Consider the following 17,083-nt stretch of genomic DNA (forward strand, 5'->3'; position numbering starts at 1 on the left):
CAAACTGAAAAGGTTCTAAAGGGAAACTTCAAATCATGGGGGTAAATCTGTTTTCCTGCATGGCTCAGGGAGGGGCCCCAGTCACCTTGGAATACTTGGAATTCTTTAGTGACGCCCCTTGGAATGCTTTAGTGACTCTCCAGAGAGGAGCCCACACCTCCCACTGCCAGGGATTGGGGCAAGGGGAAGCTTCAAACTATCCCCGTGCCCACGAACAGAACAACTCTGGAAGTTTCTGTTCCTGCCCTGAAGCAGCTCTTCCATCCACGCCCACATCAGCCCAGCTCCTTCCCATAGGAGACACAAAAGAGCTGCTCCCACCCGACCCAGAGCAGTCCTGGTGCTCCAAGGCCCATTCTGGCAGCATTCCCTCAGCTGTGCCTTCCCCTGGAGCAGAGCTGGAGGAATCCTGCCCCTCCAAGGAGCCCAGCAGCATTCCCACAGCTGGGCCTTCCCCTTGGTGCCTTAAGTTTTAACTTTCGTATTTTCAGACTCTGTGCTGCCCAGGGGTGCAGCTCTGAGCTCACAGTCAGTGTCACTCAGCACTGCACAGAGCAGGGACACAAAACAAATCCTTTTCCTGCTGCACACCAAGGACAACTTTCAGCCCAAGAGACAAACAAGGGTGGCTGGAGGGAGGAACAAGAAGGATGGGACCTCACAACCTGGAGCTGGAATTGGACAATTAAACCCCAATGTGCAAATGGACCAAAACTTATAAAAGTGTAAGACCTTGTGACCATTTGTCCATTTTGCGATCATTTTGGGTCCATTTCGTGATCTTTTTGTGACCCTTTTGGGTCCACTTTGGGTGTAGCCCTGGCCAGACTCTTGTGCTGCCCAAGGTGCATTCTAGAGGCCTTTCAATAAATATCTGCTTTATTGTCCAGCTCTGTCCAGTCTGTTCCAGGTCAGCATCACCCTGCTGGGCTGGGACACTCCCAGGCACTCAGTACCTTGTACTTGGTGTTGGCAGGGATGTTGGTTTTCCAGCGGACGGTGTAGAACCGCGCGTCCGTGATCTTCTGGTTCTTGGGCAGGGAGTTGTCTGCCCAAGTGATCCTGATGGTGTCATGGCTCAGGATGGAAGCCTGAACTCCCACCGGGGGCATCATGGGAGACGGATCTGGCACTGGAGTGTATGGAGCATTAATAACAAACAAATCAACCTCGGAAGTGTCTGGGAAATCCGTGGGGAAAAGGCCATGGTTTATAATTAAAAAGGAAGGAGGTGGTATTTTAATGTCAACCAAAACAAAAAAAAAGAGGGGATGCAGGGAAGTGCAATGAGATGGAAGGTGAGGAATGGAGAGAAAGAGAGAAAAGCCAGAGTTAATAGGTGACATCAGACTGGGCAATAACATCACTCTTGCATTGTCCTCCCTCCTCCAAACAGTAAAACAACAAATCCCTGCTGGCATAGCTCTATATAGTGCCCAGGGCACTCAGCCGTGGCCTGGGAACCCCAAACACTCAGTCACTGTAACTTCATTTGCCTGGAGTGTCCACTGAGTCCTCTCCCAGAAAACAAGGAGGAGGACACAGAGCTGGAGCTCTGGATGGGCAAATTCCAAAATACACACAGGGACCCCCTGAAAGGCACCTTCAAAGGAAGGCTCTGAGTGAGAGATCAACTTGCAGCAACTGTGAAACTGCAATTCCAGCATCCTCTGGAGAATCTCCAGAATTCCAGCTCACTAGAACTAACCCCAAGTGTTGCACCTCCACCAAATTCCTCAGTGGTGTCAGCAGGCTGGGAGGGAGCCCAGTGAGCCATGGCATGGCCCAGCTCACCTGTACACTTCTCTTTTCCTTATAGATTACAAAGCCAAAATAAAAACTGCCCAGATTTTGTTTAGTGTGAGTGACAACAGAGGGACACAAAGCAAACACAGGCATCCTGCTCAAACATCTCTGAACAAGACCACAAACCCCAAGCTGAGGGCCTTTAGAACTGCACCCACATGGATTGTGCTCAGGCAAGGGGAACATTTGGAGCGAGAACATCCATTAGTAGTTGTCAAGTGAGTTTGGAATTTACAAATGAGCCCAATTTAGGTGGTTTAAGGGGAACGTGCAAGGCCAAGCAGTGACAGGGACAGAGAGCACGGGATGAACTGACAGCCAGGAGCCTTCCATCACCCCCATCCCATCCCATCCCATCCCATCCCATCCCATCCCAGCCCACCCCAGCCCAGCCCAGGACTCACCAGAGTGGGGTCGGGTCACAGCGCTCTCGTACAGGGGGATCCCTTCCCCCACGTTGTTGAAGGCTTTCAGGGTTATCACATAGTGGGAGCTGGGATCTGAAAGGGGAAAAGAAATCAGCACAACCAACGAATCCTGGTTTCTGCTTCGCCATACCTGCTTTGTTCAGTATTTTAATTTTGAACTGGAATGTGTGATTTGAACTGAGAAAGTCTCCACACAGACCCTTCTGTTCATGGCTACAGAATCCCAGCCTGGTTCGGGTTGGAAAGGACCTTAAAGCCCATCTCATTCCACCCCCTGCCTGGGCAGGGACACCACAGCTCAAGTCTATAATTACCGCAAATCTACCTTTAAGCACAGCCAAATCAAGAGTGAGAAAACCAATTTAAAAGAACAAAAACCAAAATTACTCAAACCTCTGATTTGATGGAATTCCCAATATTACTCTTTCAGAGTATTTAACTCCCACAGAGAGTTCTGTGGAGGGGTGAATCTTTATTTTCCTTTCAAAGGAGCCACCAGTGAATCCTGGTGACATTTCATTCCCTCCTTCTCCTGCAGCTCCGTGCGGAACACGGCAAACTCAGGCTGCTGCTCCCATGGAAGGAGCACTGAGGGAGGCTCTTCTGTGGCCCAGCTCTCCTCCCCTGCACTCACCCAGGTTCTCAATGGTGTAGTATCTCTGTTTGTAGTCCACCTTGATGGTCTGAGCGTGGGGGCTGCCGATGCCATAGCCGATGGCGTAGCCCCTGACCACCACGTCCTGGTTCTCGGGCGGGGTCCAGCTCACCACGATGCTGGTGACCAGCGGCCGCACGTGCAGCGAGCTGGGCACCTCGGGCACACGGCTCTCTGCAGGGAAAGGGAGGCACTGCATGGCTTTTGTCTCTCAAATCAAGGCAATGACACGGCGACTGTGAGGCAGGAAGGTCAAACAAAGCACTTCTGTGTGCTGGAATGAGCATAAGGAAACTTGGGTGTGGATAGAGCCACAGCTGGCCTGTCATTTCTTCTAAGTGCAGCCAACAAGCAATTTGCAAGTTCCCATATGAAGCTGTTTTAAGAATGAGAAGTTCCTTTAACACTACACTCTATTCTGAGGGTGAAAAATAAATGCACTTGTAATAACAAGGGATTTGTCCCAAGAGAATCAGTAAAGATAATATGTGAACAGTCCAAGAATAGATAGATTTGATAGACAAGTAGGATGCCTTTTACTAACCAACAGAACAATTAACAAGAAAGCTATTAACCAATTAGAAGGTTTGTAAAAACTGTATAAAAGACAGCATGCTGCCAATAATAAACAAGAACCTTCTGAAAACTTAATACCATGTCACTTTGTGTGTCGTGATTGTCTCTACAATGACAAGAGCCTCTCCAAGAGCAGAATATTAACATTACATTCCAATAGATCCTCCCTTTAAAAGGCAGGACAGTTGTGCTGAAGCTTAGGGGGTTGCGATGGTTTTTGTATTTGATCTGCTTAGCAGATCCATGTTGGCCATCTTGTCACCCAGTTTTCCAAATACACACCAGTTTTATCCCATCCTTCCCCTCCACAAATTCATCTACTTTCAATACCATCATTTCCTTTACTTGTGTATTACCATAAATACTTGTGGGTATTACAATAATTACATGGAAAAGTCTGGTGATGAAAGAAAGGTTCCTGAGCTGGTTGTAGCATTAAATAGGAGATCCCACAGCTTTAAGAACTGCACTGCAAAGGGTTCTCCTCACTTGTCCTACAGTTGTCTCTGCCTAGATCCTTGGGTTCCCATAATTCATACAACATAAGCAGGAACTACACAGCCATACTAAAAGCTCAGAAAATAGAGAGTCCACATTAAATGTTCAAACCCTTCCCTCAAAAGCAACACAAGTGTCTCCCCATCCCACAGAGACAGGGAACGTGGATCCCTAACACCAGAACACTTCCACAATGTGCCACTGTAAGCCCTTAGTATTTCTCCTAAGAGGCTTTTCCCCACTGCTGACTGGAACCTAAAAGCAATCTCCCAATTGTCCCTGGAGTGTCCCTAACTTTGGGTTCACTTCTCAAAACTGAAATAAATCCTTTTGTCGGGTGCCGGCGGATTAGGGATAATTCCCTGCAATAGCAAACTGAGCTCCCCACTCCAAATGGAATCAAGGACTTGTGCTTCCTGCAGGGATTTCATTTTAATGAAACACGCTGCATTTCTCTACAAACATTTAATAAAGCACCACAACAGGATTATTTGGATCACAGCACAGCCCTGGCCCCCAGCCCGGGGAGCTCTCGGGCTGCTGCTGCCACAGCCCAGCAGCTCCAGTTCCCAACTATTAAACACAGCAAAGCTCCAAGTGCAGCAGGAGAGGTGACATTTCCACTGCACTGGGGACAAACCCTGTACAACTGTTCAACACCTCCTGCTCTGCACTCAGGGGAAACCTGCTCCAGCTCCAACGTGGAATTGTAACACTCCTGCTCCTCCTCACATCCATGGGATGTAAATCCCTTACATCCCTTCAATTTATTTTCTATTTAAACTCAAAAAGCATCTGTGGAATAAAAAGAAATGATGCCTCATGTGTCTGTTGAACCGAAGATGAGCTGTAAATGCATTTGCATGGTGTTAAAATTATCCACATGAGCTTTCTAAAGAAAGAAACCCAAGAAATGCAGTGTGCACACACAGATCTCACAGGTATATGCAGAGTTATATGAATGTCATGTCATGTTGTCTTAAATGTCAATTTTTCTTACTTTATTCAATGGAAAGAATGTGTAGAAAGTCAGATTTCCTGCAACATTTGGAGGTGAAAAAATTTAAATGACAAAACCAACAGAGAAGGAAAATGTTATTTTTCTTCTTCCTTCTTCTGCCCTGTTTAAATTTAATGCTGGTGCTGTCCTCTGGCAAAGTGTTGTTAACTCCAGTTCAGGGACACTTCCATTGCCCTGTGAGGTGTCACTTACAGAGCTCTGCCCCATTTTGGGGACCTGGCAGCTCCAAGGGTGTGTCACATCCACTAAGGGCCAGCAGACACACAGATCAAGAATTTCCAGTATCCACATCCCTGAACTGCTCTGTCCACATCAGAGAATAAGCAGCAGGACGACCAGGATTAGCCTGAGCTTTGCACAGATAGGGATGGGAGAAGGGTTTTCCAGGCTTCCCAAGCCAGCTGCTGAAGGATCCTCCAGCAGCAGAGAGCAAATATTGACCCATTTCCATTATTCCACCTCCCAGCTGCCAGGATCACTCAGCCTGCTCTGGCACAGCACACAAATCCATGGACTTGGTCAAAGAGATCCTCTGTTGTGGACAACCCTTTACAGCACATGCAAAGAGCTTTGGAATATCCTATTTAATGCTCCAACAAGCTCAGGAACCTTTCTGCCATCATTGGAATTTTCAATGTAATTATTCTAATAACCACAATTTCAATATAATTTTTATTTAATACCCTCAACAGAATTCCTCATAGGAGACCTGGTGCAAAAAATATGGAAAATATAATTCATTTCCCTTTTTTTCTGTGCAAAATAAGTTACTATGGGTCAAAGAAAGCACAGCACCAACATGGGGTAAGACTGTAAAGGGCTGTGGCTGAGAACATTTCCCATGATTTCTTTCCTACTGTGACATCTCACTGTCACTATAAATGAGTATTCCTTAGCAGAAGGCACCTGGTGCCAACATACAGCACTAGGAAGTGTAGAAGCAGAGTTTCATTTCAAGCCACTTTCTTGACTTGGCAAGAATTTTCTGTTAAAACAGAAACTGATGCTAATGCTAAATGAACTCCATCGTACACCTAGAACAGAAGTGAAAGCACAGAGGTTTGCCCTTCCAAGAGGCAGCCAGGTGTGGGAGAAATGAAATGGGTGAGTTCCCAGGCTGTGCTGCCCCAAGCCCAGGGTGTCTCACCGTCCAGGTCACTCTCGAAGGTCTCAGCCGACACCCAGTCGGTGGCGGGGCCAGTGCCATTGACGGTCATGGCGGCCACGCGGAAGCTGTACTCGGTGCCTCGCTCCAGCCCTGGGGACACAAACCACATACAGCTCTGAGCCTGGGGACTCCCACAGCTCCATCAGCCTGGGGATTCCCACAGCTCCACAGTCTGGGGATTCCCACAGCTCCACAGCCTGGGGATTCCCACAGCTCCATCAGCCTGGGGATTCCCACAGCTCCACAGCCTGGGGATTCCCACAGCTCCATCAGCCTGGGGATTCCCACAGCTCCACAGCCTGGGGATTCCCACAGCTCTATGGCCTGGGGATTCCCACAGCTCCATCAGCCTGGGGATTCCCACAGCTCCATCAGCCTGGGGATTCCCACAGCTCCATCAGCCTGGGGATTCCCACAGCTCCATCAGCCTGGGGATTCCCACAGCTCCATCAGCCTGGGGATTCCCACAGCTCCATCAGCCTGGGGATTCCCACAGCTCTATGGCCTGGGGATTCCCACAGCTCTATGGCCTGGGGATTCCCACAGCTCTATGGCCTGGGGATTCCCACAGCTCTATGGCCTGGGGATTCCCACAGCTCCATCAGCCTGGGGATTCCCACAGCTCCACGGCCTGGGGATTCCCACAGCTCCATCAGCCTGGGGATCACCACAGCTCCATCAGCCTGGGGATCACCACAGCTCCATGGCCTTGGCACTTCCTACAGCTCCACAGCCTGGGGATTCCCACAGCTCCATCAGCCTGGGGATTCCCAGAGCTCCATGGCCTTGGCAATTCCCACAGCTCCATCAGCCTGGGGATTCCTACAGGTCCATTACTTTGGCAATTCCCACATACCCACAGCCTTGGCAATTCCCACAGACCCATCACTTTGGCAATTCCCATAGGTCTCAACTAAATCCAAGGAATCATGGATAACCCAGCCTTCTACCCCTGCTCTCCCCAGAGCATCAGCACTGGAAAGGACTGGGAGGGCCTGTTTGCAGCCATACTTTAACTTAGGGCTGTTAAATAATTAATTAGTTTTAAGAACACTAACACTCTCACCATCACCAAACCTGGGGGTGGCACAGAGGCAGCAGGTGAGCAAACTCACACACTTGTTTAATGCATGTAAAAGCCTGTACTAAAAAATCAGAGCACTGTAACAATAATTACTCCAAATTTGATATATTGAACCTCTCCAGCAGGCTCTGTTGCTGGCAAAAATAAACTGGAATTACAGGAATATCTCAATTCTGTGAGAAAACTGAGACTTACTCAGTCACAGCTGGAGTTTCTGAGAAAAATCAGAGTATTTTGTTAGAAACTCTTCCAGAATCTCCATTTCTTGTCTTTTTACCAAGTATTCATTCAGAAAGCTTTTAAAGGGCACACAATGTAGTGTTGCTCCTGTTCTCATGCACGGCTTGTTCCTGCTGAACAGAACTGTAGCTCTAGTAGCAACACATGACTGACGCTGAGTGATGGACTGGACTGGATTTTTAAGTGCACAAAAGGATGAAAGGCATTCCCTCTGGAATATTCCATGGCCATGAGGTGGAACATTCCAGAGATGCCTGAGGTCAGGATCTCCAGGGCCTGGAGCTGGGTCCAGGTGCCTGTGCCAACCCTGCCCAGCCCCTCCCTGCTCTTCTGCCCTCCTGCTCCACACCTCCACCTCTGGCATTTGGGCACACAGTGAGCCCAGTCACCTTCTCCAGGCTTTTACAAAACATTTTATAAGGAATCATCCAGTCCACTTAGCAAATCCATGGCCAAACCAGAACTAGGAATCAGGTCACCAGGCCCCAGGCAGCCCACACAACCCCAGAGCTCCTTTGGGAGCTGCTTCTGTTTGTCTCCCAAGGCAGGAACCCCACAGAATCCTGTTCCTGAGCCCCTAAACACAGCCAGGCACCTCTGGGGAGGACAGGAACCCTGCAGGAATCCTGTTCCTGAGCCCCCTAAACACAGCCGGGACTCTGGGGAGGACAGAATCCTGCAGGGATCCTATCCCTGAGCCCCCTAAACACAGCCAGCGATCCCAGAGAGGACAGGACCCTGCAGGAACCCCCACAGAATCCTGTCCCTGAGCCCCCCATATATACAGCCAGGAACCTTTGGGGAGGACAGGAACCCAATGGGATCCTGTCCCCAAGCCCCTAAACACATCCAGGGACCCCAGGAGGCAGGGCCCTACTCACCTTCAATGAGCTGGGAGAGCTGGGTGCCCCCCACGCTCTCGGTGACGTCGCTCTTGCGGGAGACTTTGCGGTAGCGGATTTTGTACCCCGTGATCTGCCCGCTGTGGGTCCCGGCAGGAGGGGGCTGCCACTGCAGCAGGATGCTCTGGGGAAGGCAGCACACAAAGGTATTCAGAAAAAAGTCTTTAGGAAAGCTTGAATAAAAATCCCTCCCATCATCAGCACTCTCACTGCATCCCACCACAGCCAACCCACAGCTGGACTGCAGTTTCTCCAAGCCCCACATTCAGATATTCTCTATAAAGAGCTCAAAAGCTGCAAGGGAGGAAAAAGACCCAAAGCAGCTCCAAAATGTGGCCAATCTAAGACCCCCCCAGCCTTTTATTTACCCACTGCCAGCAGGAAATCCTCCAATCTTACCTTGGAATTCCGGACCTCCAGCGTTAGATTCTGTGGTGGAGCACTGGGGACTGGAAACATTAAAAGAATTACAACCCCAAAACTTTCAAATACTGTATTTCCACACCCAACTACTCTCTGCTCTCATTTGCTATGGCAGTACAAACCATTCTTTTTAAGGCAGCACATAAAGGAATTACCAATCCTCCCACAGGTACTTTCTGACTGGCTGAGGAGGCTTCTGTATTTTCATCATGAAGAAAAAACTCTTTATTCAGGTCTTTATTTTCACACCTATCTAAGTATGTTTTATATTTAAAAGCACTTCTCAAACTCTCAGAGAAAGTATCCCATCCAGCTCTTTCCCAAGGGAAATCTTTAATGAAGACACTCCTTGACTGGGAGAACCCACATTTAAATTTCTGGCCTGGATTTTGTTATCCTGATTTTCTATAACAGGAAACCTCTGAGTCCTCAGGGCCCTGTGACAGTGAGGAGGTTAAGAGCACCTCAGACACCAGGGCTGCCTTTGAATTCCCACTTTTTGCTTGCTCTTTACACTGCTCATGGCAGTGAAATCCAGGTAAAAAGGGAGAGGAAGAAAAACCCTGAGAGCAGGGAATTCCTTGTGGCACCACAGCAAACATTGCCCCTGGCAGAGCTGAGGCTTCCCTGGCAGGAAGGGGAGGCTCCAGTGAAGCACAACGATGGGCAAGGAGCACAGGGATAAAGAGGGATGAGGACTGCTCCAGCCTGCAGAATTCATTTTCCAAATAACTCAGCCCAGCCACAGGAACCCCCAGAGAACCCCCATGAAGTGGGGCATGAAGTGGAAGAAGAGTTTGGAAAGGCCCACTGGGATGGGGTAAAAAAAAAAACCCTCACCCACCAGCCCACGGCAGAAATGGAGAGGAGCAGGATCTGCCTTCCCTTGGCAACCCAACTGAGCCTGAAATCACCACACCTGAGGATGAGGAGCTGCAGTCCTGAGAAGCAGCACAGTGAGAAGCAGAGGATACAAAGCCAAGCTTTGCTCCTCCAGTGCCACCCCTGCCATGGGCAGGGACACCTCCCACTGTCCCAGGAGGCTCCAAGCCCTGTCCAACCTGGCCTGGGACACTTCAGGGATCCAGGGGCAGCCACAGCTGCTCTGGGCACCCTGTGCCTCCCCACACTCACAGGGAAGAGCAGGGATTTGCTGTGGAAAAGCATCTCCTGGAGTGGGACAGCACAAGGAGAGCAGCCTGGCAGGAGCAGCAGGACATGCTGATGGCTCAGAGACTGAGGGAAGGGCCTCAATCAGATTCCACTCCCAGCTGTAATCCCTGATCAGGAATTCCAGGATAGGAGAAGCAATCCTCAGGAGCAGCACATAAACCCGGGTTCAAATGGTAATACCGGCAGAGTTATCCCTGCAACAAGGCACTGTAACAGATTAGGAGCAAAAACCTACATAAAAATGCAGATGCTTTGTTAAATCAGGGCTAAAGGAAGCTTAGGGAGAAATCCCTGCAAGGAACACGGAGATTGCTCCTGGACACCAGAACAGGAAAACATGGGAGGAAAATGTACATCATTTTGGAAGGATCTGAGAGGTTGCCAGGGTTATGAGACTGTAAGAAGCAAGATGATACCTTTCAGAGAGCTTTAGAAATTAAATACCTACAGGTGAGTGTGTGAAAACTGAAGATGGAGAAGAAAGAACTCCAAGGAAAACTTCAAAATGACATTGTAAACTAATAAAAAAATTCTTCTTGAGCCAACCAAGGAGCTGACAGCCCTTTAGAGAAATCAGTGAGCAAATGGTGAGGTAGGGGAAAAAAAGACAAAGATAAGGGGAAGGTTTCCTTGACACATCCTTCCAAAGGATTCCCATGGTCTCTCCACCTGAAGTGAAGTAAGGGATTATGGAAGAGTCAGACCCAGGGAACAGCAGCCTCTTGCCAGGGCCATGTGTTATCCATCAGGAATTCTCAAGGAAATAGGGAGTGAAACTGCTGCAGGACCTCTCCCAGTTTATCTTCATTCTGGAGGTGGCAAAGTGGTGGCAGCAGTAAAATGGGACCCCTCAAACTCCACCTGCTGGGCCAGAACTTTCCACCAAATCAACCCAAGTAACAATAAAGCATGAAATTGAGAGAGCAGGAGCTAGAATAGGAGCAGAACAAGGATTTATCTCTCTTTCAAGGGAAATCCCTTCAGTTATAAGCAATGGAGGGATGAGAGGGAAGTGCTTGCCAGAGAAAGGAGCTGGTTGAAAGAAAGGCCAGAGCTGGAAGGTACAGAGGGAGGTGAGCTGGGGAGATTCCAGGGTGTGATCCTGGGGTACAAAGACCCCAGGACGACTCCTCTTGCTGCTCGAAAGAACCCAAAAAGCTCTTCAAATGCAACTAATGCCTCACTTACACCTTTGATACCATTTTAGTCCCCTCTACCTGAGTTTTTAAAATGAAGGAGAGAAGGAACCTGGAGGTAAGTGCAGAAAAGGGCACCAAGGGTTGAATCAGCTTCCACAGGAGAAATGGGTAACCATTCCTGTGTCTTGAACCAGGGAGACCATGGCAGAGGTGCACAGAATGAGGAGTGGGACAGAGGAATGACCAGTGGACACTGAGTATTCCCTCTTTCAGGAGCACAGCCCCAGGAAACAAGTGACCCCAACACAGTGCAGGGGTAGAACAGACAGAAAGGAGGGATGTTTCAGAGGAAACTGATCTGTGGAACCTTTGCCCACTTGTGGATAAAAGCTGGTGTGGGTTCAAGAAGATGCTGACAGGGTCTCATGGAAGAGGAACTGAATTAGCAAATACACAGAAACCACTGCAAAGCTGCAAAATGCCCCAGAAACAAACCTGAGCCCAGAGGGTGTTTGGGACAACACCCTCTGCTCCTGGTCACTCCTGGGGAGAGGATTCCAGGCTCTGCTCCCTTTCCCTCTGACTGTTCTTCTATATAAACATCTCTCTAACAAATACAAGTTATCACTTACTCTGATCACTCTGCAGCTGCTCAAGTATCTCTGTTTGCTCACATCACCTCTTTATCTGCCTTATAAAAAATACTGACCTCACATCCTACTCTCACTACTCTCTGCAATGGATTTAACAATATCTTTGCTGGAGTGCAAACACAATTAAAATAAAACCACTCCAAAACCAAGAGTCTTGCTCACGTGTGAGATAACCTAGGAAATAATTTGGAGTTGGTGCCTTCAGTGTATTTTTTCTTTTGTCCACGCTCAATGTAGGCTCAATAATCCATGAAATAAATGGCTGATGCTGGAATGAAGGACACCATTGTTCAGGAATCACAACCCCAGATCCTTCTGCAGGTGTAGCAATTTTCCTTCACCCCATTCTGGAAGGCCTCCGGGGGAATTCTGACCATGAACAGCCACACGCAACACTGAACAAACCCCATAACGGTCTGGTTAAAGGGCCACCTGTCGGAAATTACCAGCTAAAACCCCAAAAGACAAGGAAGTGGAGCAGCTTTACCATCTGAGAGGGTCCTGACCACGACGTCGTGGGTGGAGACGCCGGGGCCGTGTTTGTTGTAGGCCACCACGCGGAAGCTGTACTCGGTGAACTTCTTCAGCCCCGTCACCGTGTGTGACAGGCCCCCCACGTCCACGTCCTGTCCCCAAAGACACCCCCAGGGGCACTCAGGTCAGCTCTGCAGTGCCACCAGCACCCAGAGCTCCCGCACAGCCCCTGGCAGCAGTGACACCTCAGGGTCAGCACTGGGAGGAGGCCAGCTCAGAGCTTCCAGGAGAAAATTTCCCTGTCCTATTTAAATCCTAACATAGACTGCTCCTGGACATGAAATGAGACTGGAAACTTTCAGAATATCATATCACTATAATTATCATACCACTAAAATATATATTATTGAGATATACATATATATATAAATATATACATATTATACTATTAATATAATATTACAATTATCACTACCAAAACCATCATAATATATTTTCACTGTGATTGAAATAGTGGGATGCAGAAGTACAGGCAACAGCCCCATTTAAAAACTAATGTAAAAAATATTTAAAAGCTAAGACAAATACTTTTCCCTTTGCTTTTTATGATACTGATATGCACTCAGATGGGAATGTGGTGAGCATTGGGATTAATCCTCATTCCCAGATGGCAGCCTGTGCTTCTACAGAATACACTGAATGCTTCAGTGGAATACTAAGAAAATTAAATTAATTGGAAGCTCAGCAATATCAACATATCAATCACTGAGTCCAAGAACTCAAGAAAGTTTGTATTAGGGATCATACCAAAACCAGTATTTAGGCTGAACTGCTAAAACGCAGCCCATAACTCTGTGCAAGCATCTTTAGTATCATCTGCCCCAGAACAGCTCAACGACACGGCTGCTCTCTGCCTTCTCCTTTTGTGGTATGATGGAATTCCCCAAAAGCTACTCGATGTTGACAAATATCAAACCAACAAAATGGGTTTCATTCCCAGCTTAAACACAAACATTTCATGCTGGAATTCTGATTTTAAGTCTTTCCCACATCTGAGGCTAAAGGACCCAGCCTGTCAGAGCAGCAGCCCTTCCCAAGGTGTGTGCAGCCCCTCAGGGCAGCCTGGGTGGCTGCAGCAGCCCCGTACCTGCTCGGTGTGCTGCCCCTTCTCCATGTAGTAGAGTTTGTAGTTCTGGATGTCCCCGTTGCCCGAGAGCGGCGTCTCCCAGGTGACGGTGACGGAGGTGGGGGAGCCGGAGAAGGCGCGGATGTTGGGAGCGGGGCCGGGCAGCTGGACTGCAACACAGCGGGGAGCTCTGTCAGCCACAGCCTGGCCTGCCCACCCCTGCCCAGCACCCAGGAAAAGGGGGTGGTTTCCCATTGACATGGATCCACTGAGGGGTGGAAACTTGAGACAAAATTTCCAAAGGAGATCCTGCTCCCTACATCCCTTTTGTCTAGAATGACCCTAACAAGCTGTGGGAACTGATAGTGGTCAGAACATGGATTTTTAAGCTCCAGGCAGAACTTGAGGCCTGTAGGAAAGTCAAGTACAGAACTCTCTCAGTCTGGCCTGGGATATCCTAAGGAGGAACCCAAAATAACCTTGTAGATATTCTCCTCCTGACACCTGGTGTTTTTCCAACTTATTTGCTGGTAAAAATGTTTACAAAAAGGTGGTGCTCCAAATGACCAGTCACATTCATTGTACTGAAACACTGTATAAAAGAATTTGTCTTTCAATAAACTTTGCTATAAGCTCTCCAAAGAACCAGAGTTCTACGTGTCATTACATGAGCCATCCTGAATCGTAATGGTAACAAGTAACTTGGCATTTACCTAAAGTTTTCTCTTTTTCAGTTAATCACCTTTTGAAACATATAATCATCCTGTTATAACAGTTTAGAGAATTAAGCAAGGAATGTCCCATCAGTTCTTAAAGCTGACAATAAATCCCGCAATCTCACTGACCTGGAAAATCTTTGGAAACTGCGGTTCACAAGTATAACTTTTAAAAAGCATCAGATTCTGGGAAAGGTTGTGAATAGGGAGAATACAAAAATAAAATCAGTATGGATCCCGAAGTGATGAAAACTCCAGGAATATGCTGGCTCACCCTCGGGCTGCGTTGCCACCTTGAGCAGTGCCGAGCTCTCACCGGGGCCGTGCCTGTTCTGGGCCACGACCCGGAACACATAAACTGTCTCTGGCATCAGGTTCTGGATCATCACCTGTGTCTCTCCAGGACGACTTGTGTTTTCCACACGTTCCCTTTGGGAAACAAAAGGGTTGGGCACAGACAGCACCACTGATTAGTAAATGAGGAGTAACTGCTCCTGCGGCGTGTCCTGGCTGAATGTACCCAGTGTGCAAATAAGATTTACACTCTGCACAACACCACAACCCTCTGCCAGGAGTGCTGCTGACAAACTGCTCCCAATTTTGCAACTTCCCTTTGCACAAAACCCAACACACTGAAGGAACAGAATAAATTACACTTGACACCCACAAACTCAGAGTGGTTTCTTTGTTATTCCCGTGACAGCAAGTGATAATTCACGGTGACAGTTTATCCTACAGCTCGGGAGCCAGCACAGAAACTATTTTAGCAGCACACACAGTCTGGCGAGATTTAGGGCATTCCTGTTAATATTGTGGGGCTGCTTTTTGGGGATTTTTCAAAGGAGCTGTTTTAACTCGTTCTTCTACCTCCAGCCTTGCTCCTTGGTGTGTTCTGATCTGTTCTTGGGTCCTTGATGATGTTTGGATTTGATCAGAACACCCAGGGCACGGCTGTGGCACTGACACTGCTTCCACACAGAGCAGAGGCAAAGTGGCTTCTGTTGGACCCCAGTGAAAATTCCAACCTCCAGGAATGCCTGGAGACAGATCCAGGCTACCAGAGCTCACCCACAGAAGGAACACAGCTGGCATGGGAAGGGGCATGTAACCCAGCTGGGAGCACACAGGTCCTGGAAGGGGCATTGCTGCTGCTCAGTGACCTCCAGCGAGCCCCAGGCACCGGAACACGACGTTCCCCCTGCCAAACACCATCCAGGAAACTCCATCTGTTCTTATCAGGGATTGAGGGGAAGTTCAGCAGATCAATCATTAAACTAAGGGCAGCCTTTATTTCAAGGCATTGCTGTGCCTCTGAGCTTGCTGGGAGCTGTGTGTGGGTAACACCGTCTGTCCTTCCCTGGGAATGCCAACAACTCCAAAAGCAGCAATCGGAAACTTCTCACTGAGCAACTGCTGAGGGGTCTGTGCCTGCTCTGAGCTCCATCCTGCCCCTCCGGGCTGCCAGCCTGGTCTCAGTCCCACTGACACCTGGTAAAGCATTTCTGACACAGGAACTCCAGCAGAACCATCCCAGTCCCCCCTTCCTCCCTTCCAGCCACTCTGCTTCGGTTTCTATCAGGGAAATAAAATCCCCAAACCCTAATTTTTAATTTATTTCTTTTTACATCCACCGGTGTGGTTGATTTAGCAGAACTTGGCTGAAAACATTCTAAAATCCCTGTTGGTTTCTGCACTACTAAACTGTAACTATAGAGAGGGGAACAACGCACTCTCTGTAACTAAATACCTATTTACATCCATTTTCTAGAATGTTCCCCTTCATAAGCTCAGCTAAAATGGCCCTGCATAAATAGCTACATTTATTTTTAGCTTTTTATTAATTTTCATTGCTATTTTTTCCACTTCGAGCACAACATTTTCTTGAAAACACGTTTCCAAGTGGAGTTTCCTTTAAGACATGCTGTAGCTACAAGGATGGGATCTGAGAGCCCAGCCTAAGTGCCAATGGATTCACAGCTGTGGGATAGCATCCAGCTCCCATTAACATGCAAAATATAGCATTTTCTGCCTCAAGTGGAAGTGCACTCCCTGATTTGATCTGGAGGAAAATGGTAATCAGCAAACCAAGGTTATTATTTAGAATTAGAAAAAAAAAAAAGAAAGAAGAATTATTTTACTGGAAAGACAACATTTACAAAAATAAATAGACATGTCATAGTATTGCAAATTTTCAGTAATAACAACAGTGTGGTAAAAATAGGGAGAGATTAATCTAATTAAGTGCTGTGTGAATCTTTCCTTTATGGCCGTTCCTGCAGAGCCTGGAGCACCTTTTCCAACGTGCTCAGGTTGGGATAACAGGCATCAAGCAGATGGGCCCCAGGAATAACTGCATTACCCTGCAGATGGTTATGACTGTTCCATGATTCCACTCTAATCCCCAATTAAGGAGCTTTGGAAAGTCCAGGTAAGGTCCGCAGGAACTCTTGAGGACCCAAGGGAAGAGCCTTCAGTGCAGCCCCAGGAGTTTGGCTGGAAATGCCAAGGTTAAAGTTGCATTTATATCTAAGAAAGCCCCTTTGGGGAGCTGTTAGGGAGTGGATATTGTGTGTGCCAGCCGTGCCAGCTGTGGGGCCTGGCAGGGAGCTCCAGAGGCATTCTGAGTGTCATTACACACAATTAAACTCCATTTGCTGTGTCTGAAGCACACCACAGTGAACTGTGAATTCAGCAGTGTTTCAACATCCCACATGTGTAATTTACCACCTCGGACCAACAATGTGCCATTATTTCTTTTATTTTTGTCCAAATCTTGAAGTCTGGGGTTCTTCCGCCTGAGTGCTTGTCTGAAGTTCCCCAGAATTAAACCTCCCTGGAGCACTTTTGAATTTTCACACCCTTTCCAAGGGAACTGCCTTGAGTGTGAAGTAAATAAATACCTGACATGGGGCTGAAATAACCTTGCAGCTGTGCGTGACAGTAACTTCCATCTGACCAAATTCCCCCAGGGAGTGTGAGAGGAGAGCCCCAGGACATCCCT

General features: G+C 48.1%; 1 protein-coding gene across 1 annotated transcript in view; it reads right to left on the reverse strand.

Moving 5' to 3' along the window:
• Positions 1-17,083, reverse strand: part of NEO1 (neogenin 1) — a gene marked incomplete at its 5' end in the record, with an annotated part of 164,839 nt that overhangs the window by 21,272 nt on the left and 126,484 nt on the right. Inside the window, 9 exons of the mRNA XM_083871015.1 lie at positions 957-1,132; positions 2,211-2,306; positions 2,869-3,063; positions 6,132-6,242; positions 8,358-8,502; positions 8,778-8,827; positions 12,254-12,392; positions 13,388-13,536; positions 14,357-14,511. Of these exons, the coding sequence (XP_083727141.1) occupies positions 957-1,132; positions 2,211-2,306; positions 2,869-3,063; positions 6,132-6,242; positions 8,358-8,502; positions 8,778-8,827; positions 12,254-12,392; positions 13,388-13,536; positions 14,357-14,511 (1,216 nt within the window). The remainder of the gene's footprint in view (positions 1-956; positions 1,133-2,210; positions 2,307-2,868; positions 3,064-6,131; positions 6,243-8,357; positions 8,503-8,777; positions 8,828-12,253; positions 12,393-13,387; positions 13,537-14,356; positions 14,512-17,083) is intronic.

This window comes from Zosterops lateralis, assembly GCF_965231275.1.
Source record: "Zosterops lateralis genome assembly, chromosome: 13".
NCBI classification, from domain to species: domain Eukaryota; kingdom Metazoa; phylum Chordata; class Aves; order Passeriformes; family Zosteropidae; genus Zosterops; species Zosterops lateralis.